General features: G+C 40.2%; 1 protein-coding gene across 1 annotated transcript in view; it reads left to right on the top strand.

Moving 5' to 3' along the window:
• The window catches only part of SNTA1 (syntrophin alpha 1), a 71,117-nt gene extending 52,607 nt beyond the window's left edge, over window positions 1-18,510 (top strand). Inside the window, exons 3-8 of the mRNA XM_081947856.1 lie at window positions 8,285-8,480; window positions 10,618-10,825; window positions 11,627-11,757; window positions 13,765-13,961; window positions 14,509-14,696; window positions 17,307-18,510. Coding sequence (XP_081803982.1) covers window positions 8,285-8,480; window positions 10,618-10,825; window positions 11,627-11,757; window positions 13,765-13,961; window positions 14,509-14,696; window positions 17,307-17,399 — 1,013 coding nt within the window. The 3' untranslated portion in view covers window positions 17,400-18,510. The remainder of the gene's footprint in view (window positions 1-8,284; window positions 8,481-10,617; window positions 10,826-11,626; window positions 11,758-13,764; window positions 13,962-14,508; window positions 14,697-17,306) is intronic.
• The last annotated feature ends 2,736 nt before the right edge of the window (window positions 18,511-21,246 follow it).

The following is a 21,246-nucleotide window of genomic DNA, read 5'->3' as shown; positions in this document are numbered from 1 at the left end:
TACACCAAACTAGAATGTTCTGGTGGGAACACCGTCCAAAATGTATAGGTTTCCACCCAGAAAGTATGTACATTTTTAAAAAGTGAGATCAAATTAGTCCTTCAACTAATATATAATTTGTTACCCCACCCAAGGACCGCACACAGTCCCGGAGCATCTGTTTTTGGGATATTTCTGACATCACTAATGCATCTTGACTGTAATTAACTTCACATTTTAGAAACTGAAAGACTGATGATCGGTTGCAACAGTCTTATTCATGCATGAAATACGAATTTCATAGACAGAAGTAATTCCAAACATTGGACATTTAATCAAGGACAAGAGAACCCAAAGAGTTCTGACCCAAGGGCAATAGATTCCAAACTGTTTTTAAAAGATCATTTCCATGCGCATATATTTCTGTTCAACATTTGAATGGATATGAATAGGATAGACTGTAAGATTGCAATACAGCTGTTAATTTTTCTTCTTATCTGTTACTAGATCGTTGTCAGTGTCACGGTTTCTGTATGTATTCTTTCTTAGGGCATACAGACCTGGGCCTTTTATGGCCCTCGGGCCACATCTGGCCCTTTGGCTGTCCCTGTCTGCCCCCATTTGAGGTCCATTGGAAATTAGAAATCAAATGTAAATAAGCATGCCACAGAGAGCAGGAGAAGAAGCTGATTGGGTCCAGCTCTGCATAGGCACCAAGTGCTCCTAGAGTCAACTGGCAGTTGTGGGAAGGCACAGCACTTCTCACCTGGAGCCGCCTCTGGAATTGAGGTAATAGAGTTTGAGGACATCAAGTCAGTTTACATTGGCTCGGCCCTCCACAACAGGCCCAGTTTCTCATGTGGCCCCTTACAAAAGTTAATTGCGCATCCTTGTTCTAGAGCAGTGGTTCTCAACCTGTGGGGCGGGACCCCTTTGGGGGTCGAACGACCCTTTCACAGGGGTTTTCCAAGACCATTGGAAAACATATTTTCAAAAAAATACGGAAAACATAAAATAATCTTATGGCTGGGGGTCACCACAACATGAGGAACTGTATTAAAGGGGTCGTGGCATTAGGAAGGTTGAGGCCCACTGTTCTAGAGAGACCCCAAGTCATTTTGTTGCATTTACAATTAATTCATAGCTTCTTATCCTTTCAGAAAAATTTTCAGGGCAATTATGTTATACATCAATTGTATGCATATTGTATGCATAACACCCTGCGTACTCATGGCCTTGTAGCCTCTTGATTGGACTAAGGTAACCTGCTGGAGTTGCCTTTGAGGAGAATTTGAAGCTTCAGCTGATGCAATGTCACTGGCATGGTCAGTTAATGGCATCAATTATTTGCCTCATGTGACACATTTGTGAGCTGCATTGGTTACCAGATTGCTTCCAGGTTCAGTTCAAGGTGCTGGTGTCAGCTTTAAAGCCCTATGTGGCTTGGGACTGGACCAATCTGACTGGACAACAGTCAAGCCAAGAAGTATCAACTGTGGGACTAAGAAAAAGATCCTTGTCTGCCATGGCCCCAACCTTCTGGAACATCATCCCTACAGAGATAAGGTTGGCCGCCTCACTGTAGCCTTCTAAAGGGCCTTGAAGGATTGGTTCTATGGTCAAGCTTGGGGTCCTCGGCAAGGGTGGGATTCAGCCGGTTCGGACCGGTTTGGGTGAACCGGATGCTAATTTTACATCTGGTTCGCTGAACCGGTAATTGAAAGGACTGGCTGGCCCTCCCCACACTGCTCCACCCCTCCCAGGAGTCTCCACACGGCTCGTCATGGATGCCAGGTAAGTGCATGGCCCATACGGAGGCTCTGGGACAGTGAAAAACGGGACTCCTGGAAGTCCAGAAATGGGTCTGGGGGAGGCCCTTTTTGCCATCCTGGAGGCTCGAGGAAAGCCTCTGGTGCTTGGGCTGGGTGAAAACGTCCCCCCTGCTGTGGTGCAGGAGGCCAAGGAGGCCACGCCCACCCACCAACCAGGCAGAGAACTGATTGCTAAATTTTTCCAATCCCACCCCTGGTCCTTGGTGTGTGATGGAGCTCATTTCCTGGTTATGCTGATGGCTTTTGTACTGTGTTTTATTTCTCTTTTTATTTTCTATTTGTATATACAGTATTTGTTTTAAAATTGTGAGCTGCCCAGAACCATGTACGGAGATAGATGGCTATATGAATTGGTCAAACAAACAAACTGCTTATTCATCCCAGTTTGCCCATTGCAAGAGTGCCAAACTTTCTGTTTCTGCGTTATTTTAATTAGTATTACTTTTTCGTCTAGTTTCTCCAAGGACCAGTGATAAAACTGAGATGCAGGATGCCACGGATGGATCTGAAACTGTTTGCTCCGTGCTTCATGTCCATTTTTGTGTGCAGAAAAAAAAACAGCAGTCTGAACTCCAAGTACATTGGATTTGGGGGAAGGGAAGGGGAGAGAATTTTGCAAAGCATCTCTAAAGGAAATGCCAACACATGGAAGCATTTGAGTTAATTTGAGGAAAGCCTGAGTCATTGGCCAGAGATTGAACCCTTCAGAAATGGATATTATTACTTGTTAAAGCAGACCAAATCCCCCTTCCCGAGGGAGAGCTGCTGTGACATTATTTGTTTGCCACTAGAAACTTCAAAGCTCCAGGCAGGCTGGCTCTGTTTCAAATGGACTGTTGTTTCTATTCTCAGGTTTACACATTTTGGGCATCTGGTGGCATTTCTTTTCTTTTTTTTTTTGGTTTGCATTTCATTTTGATTACTATTATTTTGTTAAAGAATATTTTCATTAATAACAAAACAAAAAAAAAACCCTCCATGAAGTATAGAGTGCATGTCCAGAGTGCATTATTTAGGAAATGGAGGCATGACAATACAGAATATAGTATCCTGTTGGAATCTGTCAAAGGAATATAGGTTACAGAATAATTTAGAAAAAGAATAACAGCCTTAGGATCACAAGTGGGCTGCACTCCTTATTTTTTGCAGAATAAGACGCACCTTTCCCCCCAAAAAAGAGGGTGAAAATCTGGGTGCGTCTTATACACTGAATACAGCATTTTTGACCTACCGAAATCTCGCTCCCTTTGCAAAAATGGACGTGCAGAGGATTTGGGAGGCTTGCAAAGTTCTCCTGTGGGCTGGGGAGGGCAAAAATGATCAAAAATGGGCCGGTTTTGCTCATTTTTGCCCACCCAGCCCCTAAGAGCACTCAGCCTTCCAAACCCTCTTCACCCCCCCTTTTTTTTGCAAAAAATGAGGTGGGCAGGGGGTTTGGGAGGCCTGCAGAATGCAAACACTTTTAAAAAAAATTACCTCTTCAAAATCATGGTGCGTCTTATACTCCGGTACGTCTTATAGTCTGAAAAATATGGTACCTTAGGAACCGGTTTGCTGGTCGTGAGCGCGCATGCACCTCTTCGGGTCTGAAACAGAGCTTCAAACATGCAGCTAATCAACACAGGCAGCTCCTGTGAGTACGGCAGGCACGACATGGAAGTCAGCTGGGCAGTGTGGGTGGGGGAGGGGAGCAAACAAGCCAGAAAGTTAGTGATAAATGGAGAGGATAGCGCAGGGGCGAGTGGGCGGGTCCAGCCAGTGATCACAGCTACCGGTTTGCCCAAACCGGTCCAACTAAGCAGCAGCCCACCACTGCTTAGGATCCAAAACTAATATAAACTACATTATTTTCCAATTGTCACGTATTTTATCATTGACCAAATGCTTTACAGATTTCTGTGTGGGTCCTTGAATGCAGATTCCTCTCTGAGGAAAAAAAACAAAACCCAAATGAAATATTCATAATTTATTGCATCCTTTAATTATTTAATATCAGCTGCAATGAAGTAATTCCAATTCATGAAACAAAGTCCGTATCATTTCCCTTGCTGATGGACAAATGAGTTGTTTGTGATTCATATCTTTTCCCTTAATCTTTTCAGGGTCAGGACAGCTATAAACGTGCATCTATAGGAAAGAATCATGGATGCAGCCAGCTGTAGTTTTTGTTTTTTGAAGTTCACTGCTGAAAAGACAAGTCAGAGTTCTACCTTGGCTTAAAGCTTACTTTGCCTCTTCAGCTTTTGGAGAAGCTTCTGAAAATATTCTTGTGAAGGCTGTTAAGGCAGCTGGTGGAGTATCAGTTTTCAATATATGGATGCTATCTCATTAAGCCCTACCTGAAACACACTTCACTTTGATTTATCTTATTCTTGTATTTCTGTGTGCTATATTTCTTGTAAGTATAGCTCTAAATCTTCTGTCACCGAGGAACTGTAAATAACATCAATAATTGTAATTATAGGATGTATCCAGCATTTCAGAATGTTAAAATATCATCGATATCATATTTTTTTCCTTGACATTTTACTAGTTTTATGAGTATTTTCACCCTGGTGCAGAAGATGCTAGCAGAATGTAGCTTTTCTATAGCCGATTCATATTTTCCAGAACAGAGTTTCCATTAGTGGGACTATCCTAGAACCACAGAACTCAAAAGTTCATTGAGCCCATTTCCCATCAAGATTCAGAACCTGAAACGAACCTGCTTTCCTATACCATAAGATTCTTCTTCTTCTAGAACAGGGGTGTCAAACTTGATTTCATTGAGGGCCTCATCAGGGTTATAATTGACCTGGGGGGGGGCAAGGTGGGTGTGGCCAGCTCGATGTCACTCATGTTGGTGCTGGCCCAAGCGCTTTGCCAGCAAAAAGCAGGCTCCCAAGCTCTGTTTCGGCTGCGATGACCAACTGCAGCCCTTTGCCAGCAAAAACAGAGCTGGGGAATGCCTCTTGCAACCCTCTGCCAGTGAAAACGAAGCTCTGGAGAGCCGCACGCAGCCCTCCCAAGCTCCATTTTCACTAGCAGAGGCACTGCGGGCTGGTCCTTCACTGTCTCCATGGTGGCCCCACAGGCCAGATCTAAGCACCTCGCAGGCCACATCTGGGCCTTGAGTTTAACACCCCTGTTCTAGAACAACAGAGAAACAGTGCAGCATTCTGTTGCATCTCTGAATGCTCCACTCAGTCTTTTTTCCTCAAGGGTAATTCTCTCCATTGCTTCTTGAAAGTGATTCTAGGTCATTACAATTGTTCTTTATTATTAATTCTTGCCTGTCACCTGATCTTTTAGCCCATATGTAACAAATGTCATTCTTCCAAACGTTTGATGAATGGCTTTCTTTGCATGCCCCATTTCTGCTGAATAATAAGTACGGAAGTATGTAGCTTTGCATACATAAGCTATTTTTCACTCCTTCTCATATCAGCTGATCAGCTGCCCATTGCAATGACAGAGGTTCCCATAGGGCTGCACTCAGTGTGATGTTGGCTGGCATCCCAGTGGCTTTTCACTGGGATGCTGGCTGGTAGTCAAAAACAGCTTGTGTAGGTGGGGACTTTTATCTGTCAAGCTGGGAACACATGTAAAAAATGTAATCTGGTTAGCATATTTTGTCAAATTCTGGGCAGTTTCTCTGCTGCATTCAACCAGTTTAAGTGGCTGCTGGATGGTGCACCAATCACAGAACAGTATGTTGAGAATCAGCGCTTAGCTTCAAAGTCCAACCTCATGCATGGAACCCTAATCCTACTTGAAATAGTTTTCATTGAAATGTTTCCATCCTTCACATAAATAACATCTGCAAAACATGCCACAGAGCCATTTAGTTCAGAGAGCATGCCAATACAAAAGGGTGTATTGAAGCCTTGTGCATTGTGTAGTGTATGGCATATAGATATATAGGAAATGCATATTCCTGGTTCAGAAGCACTCGGGCAGTTTAACGAACAGGAAATCCTTTCCCAGGACACATCAGAAGGTTGTCTAATAAGAAGGCTGATTATTCTGAAGAGGATATATCAAACTAGAAAGGGAAAGAAACTAGACTGAATGCATTTAATGAAGCGTTTCCAGTAGAAGCAACAACATGGGACACAAATTTATTTTATTTTTTTGTATCAATATTGGAATTGGCCCGAAGCGAAAGAGAAAGGCTTTGGGTTAGTTACCATCTGGTGTATTTGCATAACGATATTGGCATTTTGAGAATGTGGGTTGAGTAGATCTGTGCTGAGTGTTTTTTGGCACGTGATAGTCATTCCATGATTGATTCATTGTGCATGCTGCTACTGGAAAAGTTCTTCTGCAGTCATCAGGCCACCACAGGGCTGCAAAAAAAAAAAAAGTTTGTTGCTAAGAGCAGGCTTATTTGTTAATGCTTGAGTTAAACCTGGGAAGAATGGCATCTACACCTACCGTGTCAGTTCAAGCAGCCGTCATCCCACACCCACTTTGGATTCTTTACTTCTTTGTGCGTTATAGTTGGATCTATCTTCAGAAAGAATTCAAACACTTCAATTAGTCCAGTATGTGGATGCCAAGAACTGTGTCACAACAGGAGAATCAAGACTGAAGTTCTTAAAGCTCTCCACTGATTGCCAGTTTGTTATTTGGATGATATAATAATATCCTTGAAAGCTTATTCTTGCAGTGTCCCAGAATCACTGGGAGTCAGGTGACATATAATAAATTACAACTGCTATTACTATTACTACCACCACTAACTACTCTTGGGTACTGGATTGTTCCTTCATGAGATTTTCCCATCAGCAGAGGTCATCAGAGGCTTCTGGCTTTTCAACAGTAAATAGTTGGCAACCAGAAAAATATGTCCTTTTGCCTGGGCTTTGAGTAGCCTTCAAGAACTTTCTATAATTTCTGTTAGTAAAAAGGGCATGCTTGTATGTTTTCTATATAAATCTTCAAAAATTGTGTGTCCCAAACATTTCTTGACTATTTTGACGTTTGAATTATAGCAATAGCACTTAGACTTACAGTATATACCACTTCATAGTGCTTTACAGCCCTCTATAAGCAGTTTACAGAATCAGCATATTGACCCCAATAATCTGGGTGTTTATTTTACCAACCTTGGAAGGATGGAAGCCTGAGTCAACCTTGAGCCATTCAGAATCAAACCCCTGAAGTCAGCATAAGTTAGGCTGCATTCTAACCATTATGGCACCATGGCGTCTAGTGGTACAGTGGCTATTATGGATTCTGGATCTCTTGTTATTCTGATAAAGTATAATTTAAAAAACCAGAAATTAAATTGTTTTTACCATTTTGGACCAATTACAGTATAGCCTTATTAGAGGGAAGACCTTGCATATTACATTTTGGGATCAGATTTACAGCACAAAAGTCTATCCTTTGTTTTAAATTGCTCTTCATATATACACATGCTTAGGCTACAGCTATTTTAAAATTTATTTTGTATTATTTATTTTTCTTATTATTTTTATTTCATTCTCTAAGACTTAGATAGATGATAGATAGATAGATAGATAGATAGATAGATGATAGATAGATAGATAGATAGATGATAGATGATAGATAGATAGATAGATAGATAGATAGATAGATAGATAGATAGATAGATAGATGGCAGACAGACAGACAGACAGACAGACATATAGATACTAGACAGATGTCTTTTTTTCTTTCTTTTTTTCTGTCTGCCAGTCTTGACCCTTGATGACTTCTTGGGCTGTTCCGGCAGTTTTCTTGATAAGATTTTTTTTTGGAAGTGGATTGCCCTTGCCTTCTTCCAAGGGTTAAAAAAAAAGACTGGCTCAAAATCACTCAGCTGTCTTCACGCCTAAGGCAAGATAAAACTCATTGTCTCCTGCTTTCTAGCCTGATGTCTTTACCACTACCACTATATTCTATATACTGTATGTATGACTAGAACATATTTACGTGCTGTTTCAAATGTATTATCTAACTGTGGCCATTGGTGGTGTTTATCACAGAAACACACGTTGGTTAGATAGGATAGAGATGTTGGTTATTTAAAGGCTCATGCTTTCTAGGAACGGAATAATCCAAAGAAAAAGTTGCAATGAATTTTTCTCTTAAGCTTGCCTTGACTATGGTGATAACATTATTTGTTTTTTTCCAATACCTGTGAACTCAGTTTTTGTTAATGACTGTTTTAATTTATGTATAGAGCATCAGATGGGGTAATGTGTCATGAAAAATAAAAAAAAAATATCTTGCAAATAGAGGGCCTTTGCATAATTTTATACTGATTTATAAGAAAGCATATAAATAATATATAAAATGCAAATCATCTCATTAAAGAAGGGAGGATTGCGACCAGGTAAGCTTCCTGTGTTTCTGCTTGGTCTGCTACCTAGGTATTAAATGTTATAGAGCAGTTATCTGTTTATGGCTCACTGACCTTCAAGTAAGACTTAGACTTAATGAATTGCATATTGAAAGTTCCGTGTTGTTTTTCTCTATTCCAGTCAAATACATGAAGGAAATCTCTCCTTATTTTAAGAATTCCTCAACTGGGGCATCTGTAAGTTGGGATTCTTCACCAGCCTTTCAGAAGCAAGCTTCTCCAACTCTTTCCCTGCAAGACCTCAAGGAAGGGAAGAATATCCCCTTAAGAATGTGCTACATATCAAGGAAGTGTCTTCCAAATGATCCAGAAAACAGGTAACCCAATGATCACTCAAGGCGTGACGCTTGAAGAATCTGTTTGTTGGGAAAGGTATGTGAATGTATTACAGGATAATGGTGGACTCAAACTCTCATCAATTCCAGCTTGCATTATCAATGATCAGAAAGGATAGGGTCTGAGTATGACATTATATACCCTGTTTCCCTGAAAATAAGACCTACCCGGATAATAAGCCCAATCAGGCTTTTGAGTGCGTACACTAAAATAAGCCCTCCCCTGAAAATAAGCCCTCCCAAAAATATTGCAACCCAGAAGCAGCGCTCACTGCCTCCTGCACCTCAAAAATAACAAGGCCTCCCTGAAAATAAGGCCAAGTACTTATTTCAGGTGTCAAAAGAAAATAGACCCTGTCTTATTTTCGGGGAAACACGGTAGTGTCAATTCCATCACGTCAAAACAAGGCAAAGAAGGAGTTGAAATGAGCATTAGAATTACACTATTGCAAGCAGCTAATATTAGGACACTCATATGGAGTGAAGCTCACAACTAGCCTTCTGAAAGCTTGGAGGACTCTCTGCATATTGAATCTCATATAGCACAATGTCTTGATTACAACTGACATTTCTCACTACCCTATAAATTAGTGATAAAGCATACATAAATAATTGAATGCATGCATAAAAGGGTATGTGGATTTGCATATTCATACAACTCTGAATACACTAGGTAGATTATATACTTTTTAAAAAATGTCCTTGGGGGTAACCTACAGTCACTGTATTATCCTAATATTAAGACATCAGGCAACCACCACTAAAATCTCTGGTTAAAAAAGTAAACAATGTAATTTTGTAAACTTATAATTCAAAACAAGTCACCCTTCTTTTATCCCCAGTAATATGGGGATGATGATAATGGCATAATTTAAAGAGGTTAGAAGGCTAATATTAAAGTTCTTTGAGCAGTCAACATGGGGTGTCATTACTTTTCATTTGGATAGGAAAATGAGATGTATAATGATATTCTCTACAATGCAAACACAACTAGATTAAATATGGGTCTTAAAATAATAGTGGGATTGCCAGAGGGGTCATAGATAGATTGTCAGCCCCACTAGGTAGACCAGACCAGGAAATCATCTCCACAGGAAAATTAGAACTACTTTTATTAAGATTGGCTATAACAACAGAATCTTGCAAGTCTGAATGTGTTTGTACTTCCTGTGCTTCTTGTATCCCAATCATTCAAGGAGGCATCTGCCATTGTTACTTCTTAATATTATCTTGTTTCTCAGGACTTAAAATGTCTTGGCTTTTTTGGCCAAGTTCTTGCATATTCTCAACGAGATCATTTTCCTTACTCTCTACATAGATCTATTTTATTTACTTATTTTACTGTGCCTTCTAGGCCACTGGTCACAAAAAATTTTGAACTGTGTACATCCAAACATTTGCAAACATATAATAAAACTATAAGGCACTAGGAGTATGAATGTCTTAAACCAAGAAATTCCATTGCTAGAGAGAATGATATCACAGCCAAGATCTGCTGGAATAACCACATTTAATCCCCTTTCTGAATCCCACATCAAGCTGAGGCCACCTGGCTATCTGGAGAATACTGTGCCCCAAAAAAGTGAGATAATAACTGAGAGATGGGATAATAACTGAAACTAACCATGATCATTGAGAATGCATAAGAGCTGTGGTGGTGCAGTTGCTAGAGTGCAGTACTGCAGGCTACTTCTGCTGACTGGTGGCTGCCTGCAATTTGGCAGTTCAAATCTTACTAGGCTCAAGGTTGATTCGGCCTCCCATCCTTCTGAGGTGGGTAAAATGAGGACCCAGATTGTTGGGGGCAATATGCTGACACTGTAAAACTGCTTAGAGAGGGCTGTAAAGCACTGTGAAGCAATAGATAAGTCTAAGTGCTATTGCTATTCCCCAAACAGAAGAATATGAAGAGAATGTACTGGGAGTGGGCAGTCCTGCTGATACCTAGAACCTGAACCAAGAGATGCCTTAAAAGTGACAGTATCTTGACTTAAAGCTAGAAGCCAACCAGCGCTCAAATTAGTGATGTGGAAATTCAGAAAAAGTGCTGGGCGTTTTATGACAACAGCTTGCATTTGGGCTCCCCACATTTCAGTCTTAAGGAAAATTCATCTTGCAGGTACCTAGAAGTGTGCTCAGCAGATGGACTGGTCTTCTTGTTCCTTCGAGCAAAAGAGGAAGCATCTGCCCAGTCTTGGTTCAATGCTATTCATAGCAATGTTAGTGTTCTGTTGCCAAGAGTCAAAGAGGAGCTGAAGGCCTTACAATCAGGACTTGGCATTGTAGGAAATAGAGACATCAAGCACATTGGCTGGCTCACAGAACAGGTAAGTTTGGGGTTCCTGGTTTGATTTGCATTGATTTTAGGGAGAAAAAAATATAGTATTCATTGATCAGGGAGGACAAATTCATGGTAAAATCAGGGGCGAGCAACATAGAATTTGCATGCAAATCCCCTTTTTTGTAGCTCCTAGATCCTCTCTAACCCCAGTTTTTAATAGCATAGTTTCTGCTCATTTGACGGTTGGAAACATATAGATATTTTTAAAGTTGTTCTTGCTGGAGTGTGTCTCATTATCATAGTATAGATTTTGCATGCCTCTGAGTCTCGTGTTCAGTTTATAGCATTTATGGTACAGCTGAGAAAGGCCTTTGAATGAAACTCCAGAAAGCATTTGTCATTTTGTACAGATGTTTCTTAGACCAGGTGGACTAACTCAGTTTTCTCTGAATCTAGAACAAGGGTATCAAACTGGCAGCCCACAGGCCGGCTGCGTCACGCACAGGCCACGCCTACCCCAGCTGCCTTGAAAGGGGAAAAGTCACAAAACGTCATGTGACAGCAATGTGACACGGCGGGTTTGACACCCATGATCTAGAAAGATGTCATAACATCAATAGAAGAATAATAGAAAGAGGACAATCGTATACAAACTCCATGAATTTCTTTGATTCTGTGCTCTGGTACTTGTCACTCCACTATACCTAGTGATGTGCTTTATTCAAATATACTTTTTACAAGATGCCAGCAGGAACATCACTTCCATTCTTAGTGGGCATTTTTCCAGTGGCATATGTGAACTTGGCTGCCATTCTGACAGCTGCACCTTTTACGTTCTTATTTGCAGCTCCCAGGCGATGGGACAAAAAATATCCTTGCCATTCTCACAGAGAAGGAGCTTCTTTTCTATGGCAATCTTCCCCAAAACAGAGATGCTCTGAACAAGCCAACTCACAGATTCCCTCTTATAGCCACCAGGTAACTACAAGCGACAGAAGTTTGGCTTAGGGATGTTGGTCTCTTTTCTTCCAGGGAAGGCATTTTGGAAAAGGTACATTTTTGAATAATGGGTTACAACAGAGCTGTCAAACCCGCGGCCCACAGGCTGGATGCATCACGCACTGGCCACACCCGGTTTAGCAAAGGGGGGGGGGGAGAGTCCCAATACGTCACGTGAAGCCAGCATGACAACGCGAGTTTGACACCCCTGGGTTACAGCATCTTAGCTCCAGGGAATGTTCCCTCTTTAATGAAGTACTGTCTTCTGTCCATCCTGGCTGATCCTTATATTGCAGCTGTCCTAGAGGTGGAACAAAGTGAAAGAGGGAGGCTGTGTAGCAAAATGTTTTTGTTGTTGTTGTTGAAGTACGCTTGGAGTCATAAAAGATTGGTCTATTGCAACTTCATGTAAATGCATTCTGGCTGCTGTCTCCCTCCCTCCCTCCCTCCCTCCCTCCCTGTCTGTCTGTCTGTCTATCTATCTATCTATCTATCTATCTATCTATCTATCTATCTATCTATCTATCTATCTATCTATCTATCTATCTATCTATCTATTGTAACTTGAAGCTTTTGGAGAGAGCTCCATATGAATGCAATCCTCAGTTTCTGCACTGGCAATCAGTGCAAAAGTTACTTCCATCCTATGCTTGCAAGCCATTCATTTTACAGGACTGGGATGTTCCAATAAAGGGAGTACCTATCCAGTACAAGACATACCAGGATGAGCAATATTGTATTGATGGGCAGAAATGTTTCCACAAACACCTCCTTTGGCACTTAACCAGCTTCACTGCTACACTTGACTTTGTTTGTTTGAGATCATTTTGATTGGAAAAAAGGAAGCTAAAATTCTTCCAAAAATGCAATTTTTGATCATATAGGCATTCTTAAATCTATTAAATAGGGAATTTTAGAGGGAAAAAGGTAGGGAAAGCAGGTTTCTCAAACGCTTGTATCAGAAATAGTGCAAACGTCCCCATAGGAAGAATGTTTGTCCTGCTGCCCTGAGGGTTTTCTAAGGTTTTACTGCCACCTTGTGCCAAGAGACTGATAGAAGAGGAACATAACTGGTCATCCTAAATAGGAAGCAAAATAAATGACACATCTTCCCAAGCCCTAATGTGCCATAAAAGCCACCCTTTCGAATCACCCTGCACATACGTGAGATTTCATTATCTTGAGATTTTGGTAAAATGTTTATTTGAAGAGTCTGAGAATTCCCTTAATTCTTCTCAATAATTGGCACTTGGAAATGTTTGTGTTGCCCTTGCAGTTGAGAAAGAATATTTTTTATTGTTGTGTTTAGTCCTTTGCTCCTTGGATTTGAATTGTGTCCTTTTCTTTTGTCTTGGATACAAAGGCCCTAGCCTTTTGTTCCCACCTGCTTTTTCTCTTGCTGGAAACAATTTCACCAGGCACTTAAGGACCTAGTTCATATGCATGGCCCTTCCTGGGATGTTAATTTCATTTCTAAATGTAATCAAGTCTCTTCCTTTGTTGATTTTTTTTAAAAAAGGAATTGCCTAGAGTCATTTTAATAACTTCCAAGAGTCAGTCTTCTATTGCTAGAGTGTGATTGGATCTGTAACTTCAAAGGACTTCATATCGGAGTCCAGTTATTAATTAACTCCGTGTTTATGCATGAATGAAAAAGAGAAAAAGAGAACCAGAAAAGGAAAAAGAGATCTAATTAATACTATTAATATTATTATTATTTCTCTTGTACAGAAGTCTAGTGCAAGATAGGGAACCTGATGGAGCTACAACAATGGTACAAGAGTGGCCTCTAGTGGCTGTTATCACACATGAATAGTCAATAACAGAACACTCAAACAAAAACGGCTTATTTTTTTCTGGCGACTGCTACACAGTTTACCTAACAATAAGCCTGTCTTTGTACTTGATAAAGAGTCACATATCCAGTTGCAATTAATGATCTTTATATCTAAAACTACCTTTTTTTCCACCCTCTGATCCATCCAGGCTTGTGCACTCTGGCCCATCAAAAGGGTCTTTATTGTACGACACAGAACTCTCATTCGCTTTGCGGACTGGAACGAAGAAAGGTGTGGAAACACATCTGTTTAGTGTGGAGACACACCGGGACTTAGCCACATGGACAAGAATGCTGGTGGATGGTTGCCATAATGCGGCCGAGTGTGTCCAGGAAGTGTCAACTGGTGAGCAAGCAGATGGGCTTCATGCTTGGGGTTTCCTATAGAAACTTTAATGAACTGGGATGTCAGTATGGGTCTGCCTGCTTGGAAAACTTTTCTGCTTGCCAATTCTGCATTGTAATACCAATATAGAATTAGGCATTCTTTGGCAAGAATCTTATTGTGCTGCTTAATTCAGTAATTTCAAGCATGACAGGGCAACTTATTACGAGAGAGGCCAGTATTGGCAATACAGTTAGTAAACTCAGTCCATCATGAAAGTTGTAGATTAGTTGCTGCCAATACTTTTTGTAACGTCTATGATGCCCAAGAAATGAATAATAGTACTTTTGATTGAAGTCCTTTTTTTTCTTTTCATCCCCTTCAATGTTTGTATTATTGAAGTAGAAAATAATCTGGTACATAGTGAAGTAACTCGCGGTAATTTGATTTATAATTTGAATTACATCTGATTGCAATTAACATTTAATTTTTGTCCTCTCCCCTAAAATTATCGCCTCCTCTCCTAACAAGTAGATTTATGCATTTTTTTCTGTTTTTCCCCCCTTAGCCTGTACATGGAATGGGAGGGACTGCACCCTGTCCATCCATATTGACAAGGGTTTTACCATTTCCACACTGGAGCCAGGCCCCACCAATGTTGTTCTTCTCCAGCAACCCTTTGAGAAGCTACAGATGTCTTCAGATGATGGATCCAAGATGCTTCACCTGGATTTTGGCAGCTCAGAGGGAGAGATTGTGGGTTTCTTTTTTTGTTTTATTTAGTGTGTATGTGTGTGTGTGTGTGTAGCAGTGGTGGGTTTCAAAAATTTGTAGAACTTCTGTAGGTGTGGCCTGTTTTGTGGGCGTGGCTTGACAGTCATGTGACTGGGTGGGCGTGGCCAACTTGTAAAATGTGGTGAAACTCACTTAACAACGCTCTTGCTTAGCAACCAAAATGTTGGCTCAAAAACTCTGGCATTTGAAGCATGCAAGTCTTAAAGCTGTCAAGTTACAAGACCTTGCACCCCTAACTCTTTAGGGAAAAAAACCCAAGGGTGTTCAAACTTGATAGCTTTACTACTTGTGGACTTCAGCTCCCAGAATTCCTCCTCCAGTTATTTTGGCTCAGGAACTCTGAAGTGTGCAAGTCTTAAAGCTGTCAAGTTACAAGACCTTTGCACCCCTAACCCTTTAGAGAACCCCACCCCCAGGAATGTTCAAACTTGACAGTTTTAAGGTTTAGACCCGCCTCTTAGAGGTGAGTGTGGCGATTGGTGAGCCAGCCAATCAGTGAGTGGCAGGCGGGGCAAGCGTGGTGGGGACGGGAGGGGATATGGTAGCATTTTTTTATTACCAGTTCAGGCGAACTGGTAGCATTTTTTACTACCAGTTTACACCGATCCGAACAGGTAGCATTTAACCCCTGTTTTAGAGGCAAGAGTGCTGTTTTAGAGGCATTCTAAAAGTGCCCTATCATCTATACTGTAGTGGTGGAATTCCAATTATTTGCATAGCCAATGACAAAACGTTGTGGAAATTGGAGAGCATAAAGCTGAATACAGAATAATGTGCCAAAGATGTTGCAGTCCTTGGGAGAAGCTCCTCAGTCCCTTGCCAGGCCTTGCCTAGAAATTTGAGAGGCATTTTTCCCTTCCCTTGTTGTGCTCTCCTAACTGCAATGTTTGCAGTAACAAAAATAATAGAAGCTTCACTGAAAAACTGTTTTCTATAATTTCCTAAACTGTGCCCCAAAGGGAGAAGACTTTTCTGAGTGAACCTAATAAAGTCCCTTTTGCTCAGGACTTCAGATGTTTGGCCAAAACCCCTTGTGGGCTTGCTGCTTTGTGAGACCAAACATGGATGTGGTGAAAATAATGTTTAGGTCAACATTCTCCAATCCAGGAGGCCTTCAGATACGAGGACTTCCTTTAATTCCTAAAATTGTTGGCCAGTGTTGAGAATTTGGGGAGTTGAATTTTATACATCTAGAGGGGGAAAACATTAGAGAATGCCAGAAAGGCCATGCATGATTTTGAATTACTAATCAGAATGTTACATTCAGATAAGCAGGGCAATAATTGATTTAGAAGCATGCTTTTTTTAAAAAAATCTGTCAAGGGAAAATCTTGGTCTGTGCATTGTGCCTATGCATAATATTTAGTTATTGTGCAATTAGAGATTTTATGTGGTGAATTAGAAAATGCCTTTCTCAGTTCTTACAACAATGAGGAGAAACAGCAACCAAGAGGTTTCAGTGAATAATATTTGGCATATTGGATAGTTCCTCAAACACTTTTAGGGGCGGTCTCCTCACCTGCTCTCACCACCCCAATCATCAGGACTTCTCCTTTCCTTCTGTCCCTCCACTATTTATTTAAGAATAAACATAAAGCATGATAGCAAAAGGGATTATGCAGAGATTCAACTACCCTCACATTTATACAGAGGTGGGCAGCACATGAATTAACAATCGGTTCGCCCAGCACCGAAAATGTGAGCGCAAGTGCATGCGCTTCGCTCGCTTGCCTTGGGCACATGCATGCGGCATAAAAAACAAGGCTAAATAGAACAGCATAGCATACAAACCGGTCAGACCACTGCATTTATATGTAGGGATTTAAAATGTAGATGGTGTACTATTCTATTATTATTATTATTATTATTATTATTATTATTATTATTATTATTATTATTATTATTATTATTATTATTATTATTAACTTTATTGATTAAACATGAAACTCAGCCAACTGAACATTCAAAAATGCATTACAAATACCAGTGACTGATGCTAATGGTTGATACAGTTTGCTGCCAGCATCCTTGGTATCAACCAAGTATTATTATTATTGTTGTTGTTGTTGTTGTTGTTATTATTATTATTATTATTATTATTATTATTATTATTATTATTATTATTATTATTATTATTACCTTTGGTGAGATTCACAGCCTTTGGGGCTGGTTGGTAGCTCAACAGCTCGAGTCCTAACCAAGGACCTAGGAACTTATTATTATTATTTGCAATTCACCATAAACAATGGCTGATGTAAATTTAATTAGCCAAGGGCTGTGCTCTTAATTTTTGTTATCTACAAGACGTAATAAAAATTGGTCTGCAATATGTTAATGCTGTAGACTTCTTATATATTAATGAATACATTAGAACTGACTATCCCCTGCAACACTGGGTGCAGTGACTCCTTACTGGAGATATTCAGGAAGCAATGAATTTGATAGACACTTCCGGTTTCGCTACTTGCTAGTTATTACCCAGCTAGTGGCATAGACTAATTTAGAAAATGTAGGGAGGCGAAATGTGGTGTATAGCTTACTCATCAATATCTGTATTTCCTTTCACTGCAGCAACTAGATCTTCATTCCTGTCCCAAAACAATTGTCTTCATCATCCACTCATTCCTCTCTGCTAAGGTGACCCGGCTTGGGTTATTGGCATAGGGACAAAGAGCAAACTATGGAGAGAAGCAAGACTTCATGCAATCTATGCAGTATGGTTCTACCTTCATGGTGAAAATAAAGGGTTGAAATACCAACTGGAACAAGAACAACATGGTGCAAAGCACCCACGGCTAAAAAAAAACCCCACCTGTTAGACTTCCAGGTCAGCAGAAGGAAGCAAATGGACAGCTGTCCAGAATTTTCATCTTAAGACTTGACGACTGATACCAAGATAGGATATATTACATCTCCATCCCGTCTCCTACATCAGAGATGATACTGGTGAAGGTGTCAAACCAATCCAATTTAGCCATCATATTAGTGCCTTGAAGATGATATTTTACATATACGTAAATATATATATATATACAGTATCAAATTTGTTTGTATCAAGGTTTTATATTTATATATAGTTCATTTGCTGTCTTAGTGGATTTTAGTCTAGTTTCAACACTATTTTAGACCCAAGCTACTACAGTGTAGTGATCTATTTGGGATTAATCCACTGAAGCCAGAAAGATTTACTTTTAAGTGAATATGCATTGGGTTGGACTGAAAATTCAGTGAAAGTGCATAAGATTTAGCATAAAGCCATTTTTTTAGATGCAGCAGACACAAGTTAACTGTCTAAAACCAACCTTTTTTATTTATCTAAAATTTGGAGATAGTTACAGAAGCCTTTTTTAAAGGAAACAGCAGGAAATAACTTTAATTTTGCTTAATCTTAGCCCCATAGTTTTTATTTGTCAAATATAACTGGAGGTGCTTTTTTGGACAGGGGAAGCAATTAATTTTATAAGCGAAAATTGTGCATGAAATTTGCTTTCATTTTTGTCAGAATAAATCTATATTGCTGAAGATGACTAAAGCAAACCTTTTCCAATTTATCTTGAAAGTAATGTTTGGAATTACTCATTGAGCTTGAAATGTATCAATTTTTGACACAACAGTGGCTTTCTCATCTCAATTTAATTTTTAATTGGAGTGGCTTTCTAGCTGCCAACTGCTGCCATGGTTATTATCAGTCTAATCAGGGTCCTGTTGTTTAATAATTTTAACTGTATTAAAACTGCCTACGCAACTTTTCACGTTTTGCTCTTCTAATAAGTTTTAATTTATATATTAGTCAATTAAGATTAGGGGAAACTGTAACACACACTTTCTAAACACAGCATGACTGTTAACTCAAGGAACACTGACAATGATACTTTTTTAAAATGTCAAATGTAAATAGAAATTTAAAGTTGTCATTACAGAGTTTCTTAGATAGTATCCCAGGATCCAGAAGGTTGGGCAAATTGGTCCCTCGAAGGTTAAACTAGATCCAACCAACCAGGAGTGAAATTCAGCAGGTTCTGGAGAACCGGTACTGGAAATTTTGAGTAGTTCAGAGAACCGGAAAATACCACCTCTGGCTGGCCCCAGAGTGGGGTGGGAATGGAGATATTGCAATATCCTTCCCCTGCCATGCCCACAAAGCCACGCCCACAAAGCCGGTAGTAAAAAAAATTGCATTTCACCACTGCAAACAACCCAATCACCTTTTACCCAATGCTGCTTTTAAAAAAGGGGGCAGCCATGCTTGATTTATTCAACTTTTCTTTTTCAGTTCCTGCACAACTGCAGCCGTTTCTCACTATTGTCAACAAATGCAGAAGACAAAGGAGTAAATCTTTCTCCTACCCAGGATTGTAGTGTTGCTGCAACGAACAAACAAATATAGCATGTCGTTTCGTCTTGGGAGAGGTTTCTAAAGGGAGAGGCAGGAATGGCCCCTGTGATTTTATGGGCACAAAATATGTGCTGTGGAATTGGGTGATTTTATGTACGTAACTCTCCAACTATATCACTGTGTGTATGCTATTAGTATTCACCAGAGCACAAAGTAATACTGCAAGAAATAGATTGCTGCTAAACAAACAATGATTAGATTAAATTGCACTTATAACAATAACTTTAGCTGATGGCATAATAGAAATGACTGATGAAGACATCCATTCTACGTATATAAATGAGCAGGAAAGAGGAATACATAAACGATGGGAAAGATACACAGATCCTACAGATGTGAAGGACAAAAAGGATTTGTCTCAGGTGTGTAGCGCTAAGAACAGGCATACTGTGAGTTTTCAAAATCATAGTGATTGTCTTAATCTGCCTCCTAGCTGGTACCAAGAGATCCAGCTGTTTCTACAACTGACCCCAGATTTCCTACAAAAGGGAACTTTGGAAAGCTTGCAGAGATGAATGGTCTCTTTAAAAGTTGATAAGCCCATTTTAGAAGAGAAAACCATCTTTTGATACAGTGTGCCAATCAGTTCCCCCGATTGATTCTCCTCTGCACTTTTGGCCACAACACAGGGAAGGCTTTTCTGTGTTTTTCTATAGCCTGGAAGATTGTTGTACCGTGTGTTCTGATCGAGGCTTCCCAAGAGCAGGCAGCAAACTCCTTGTCCCAGCAAAATCCCCTTTTATTAATTTACAGTGAATTCTTCTCATTCACAGCCGAGGAGGATTTACGATCACACACCTTATCTGGCTTGGAGAGCTGACAGGCCGATATCTGCAGAACTTGGCAAGGAGTCTCAAAGAGTCACTAACGAATTAGAGAACTAATTGTCTCCTTCAAGCTCCACTCCCCTTTCACTCCTCTTTTATTTCCTCTGGGAGGGGCCATTCATTGTCTGGCTTTACTCCCAAGTCGACCCCTGCTCTTTAGTTGTCCCCTTTGTCTGGCAACTCTGTGCATGTGCACACTGGAAACAGGCTCCAGCTATTCATTTGCCTCACTGATGTCTGACTCTGAAGGCAGCTGATAACTGGCATACACCTCTGGCCCCCTCTCTGCCTCCCGACACAGAGCCCTCATCAGAGCCTTCCCCTCCAGGACTGGCCCATGTTCCTCCCAACCTCCTAATTGTCCAAATCTGCTGCCAGCTCTGCTCTGGGCCAGAACATGGGGCCAATATCTAGAGAAGTTTCACATACCATTTAGGAGGGTACTTTGTTAAGCAAATTTTGTATTTTGTTATTGAATTTTGGCCACATATTTGAAACTTTGAGGATTACAAAAATGTGATGGAAGGGAGAGGGGTAGGCACATTCATTAAAGAGGTTGGTTTCTCATTCTTATTTTAGCAAAACAAAAACATCCTCCCCCCCCCCCCCCAAGGCAGCCATAGGTAATGAGAAGAAATATTCCTGGCTGTCAATCTCCCAACTACATATACTTAAGGTATGTGTCTATCCATTATCACAAACTTTCTTTTGAGAAACTTTCACTGACTTGGCTAATATTCCTAGTTTTTCAATTATCTCCATGTTTAGCAATAAATGATAGCATGTGTACATACAGGCACTTAATCATTCATATTAGCCTTTCCCAATCCAGTACCCTTCTATTTAGATTGGTTGAAAGGAGCTCCTCACTGGGAATTCTGAAAACCTACAGAACTGGGGGACGACTAGTTGAGGAAGACTGGTTAATACAGATCACAGAATCAATTCCCCACGTGGGAACTCCCTCCCCTTCCATGCTTTTCTTTTAATAAGTAGGTACATGGACTTGAAAGTTGTATTCATACTAAAGTTTCACAACAGACTTCAGTCTTTCATCTTCCCAGTTAAACCTTCCTGTTTTCGTGATTGAACAATGAATGCAAGGAAAAAGAAAGAAAAGAAAGAACCAAAACAGAAAAGCCAAACCAAATAAAGTCTATTTCAATACTTTTTTCTTTGCCCCTTAAGCAAAACTACAATGATATTTGTAACTTTTCAGTTGTGGATTTGCATTCAGCATATCAGGTACTTTATGCTCACATCAGCTAATTCCCCTTCTTTTCAAATT

This window comes from Natrix helvetica, assembly GCF_964273705.1.
Source record: "Natrix helvetica genome assembly, chromosome: 3".
Lineage (NCBI taxonomy): Eukaryota > Metazoa > Chordata > Lepidosauria > Squamata > Natricidae > Natrix > Natrix helvetica.
This window is presented reverse-complemented; position numbering and strand designations above follow the sequence as displayed.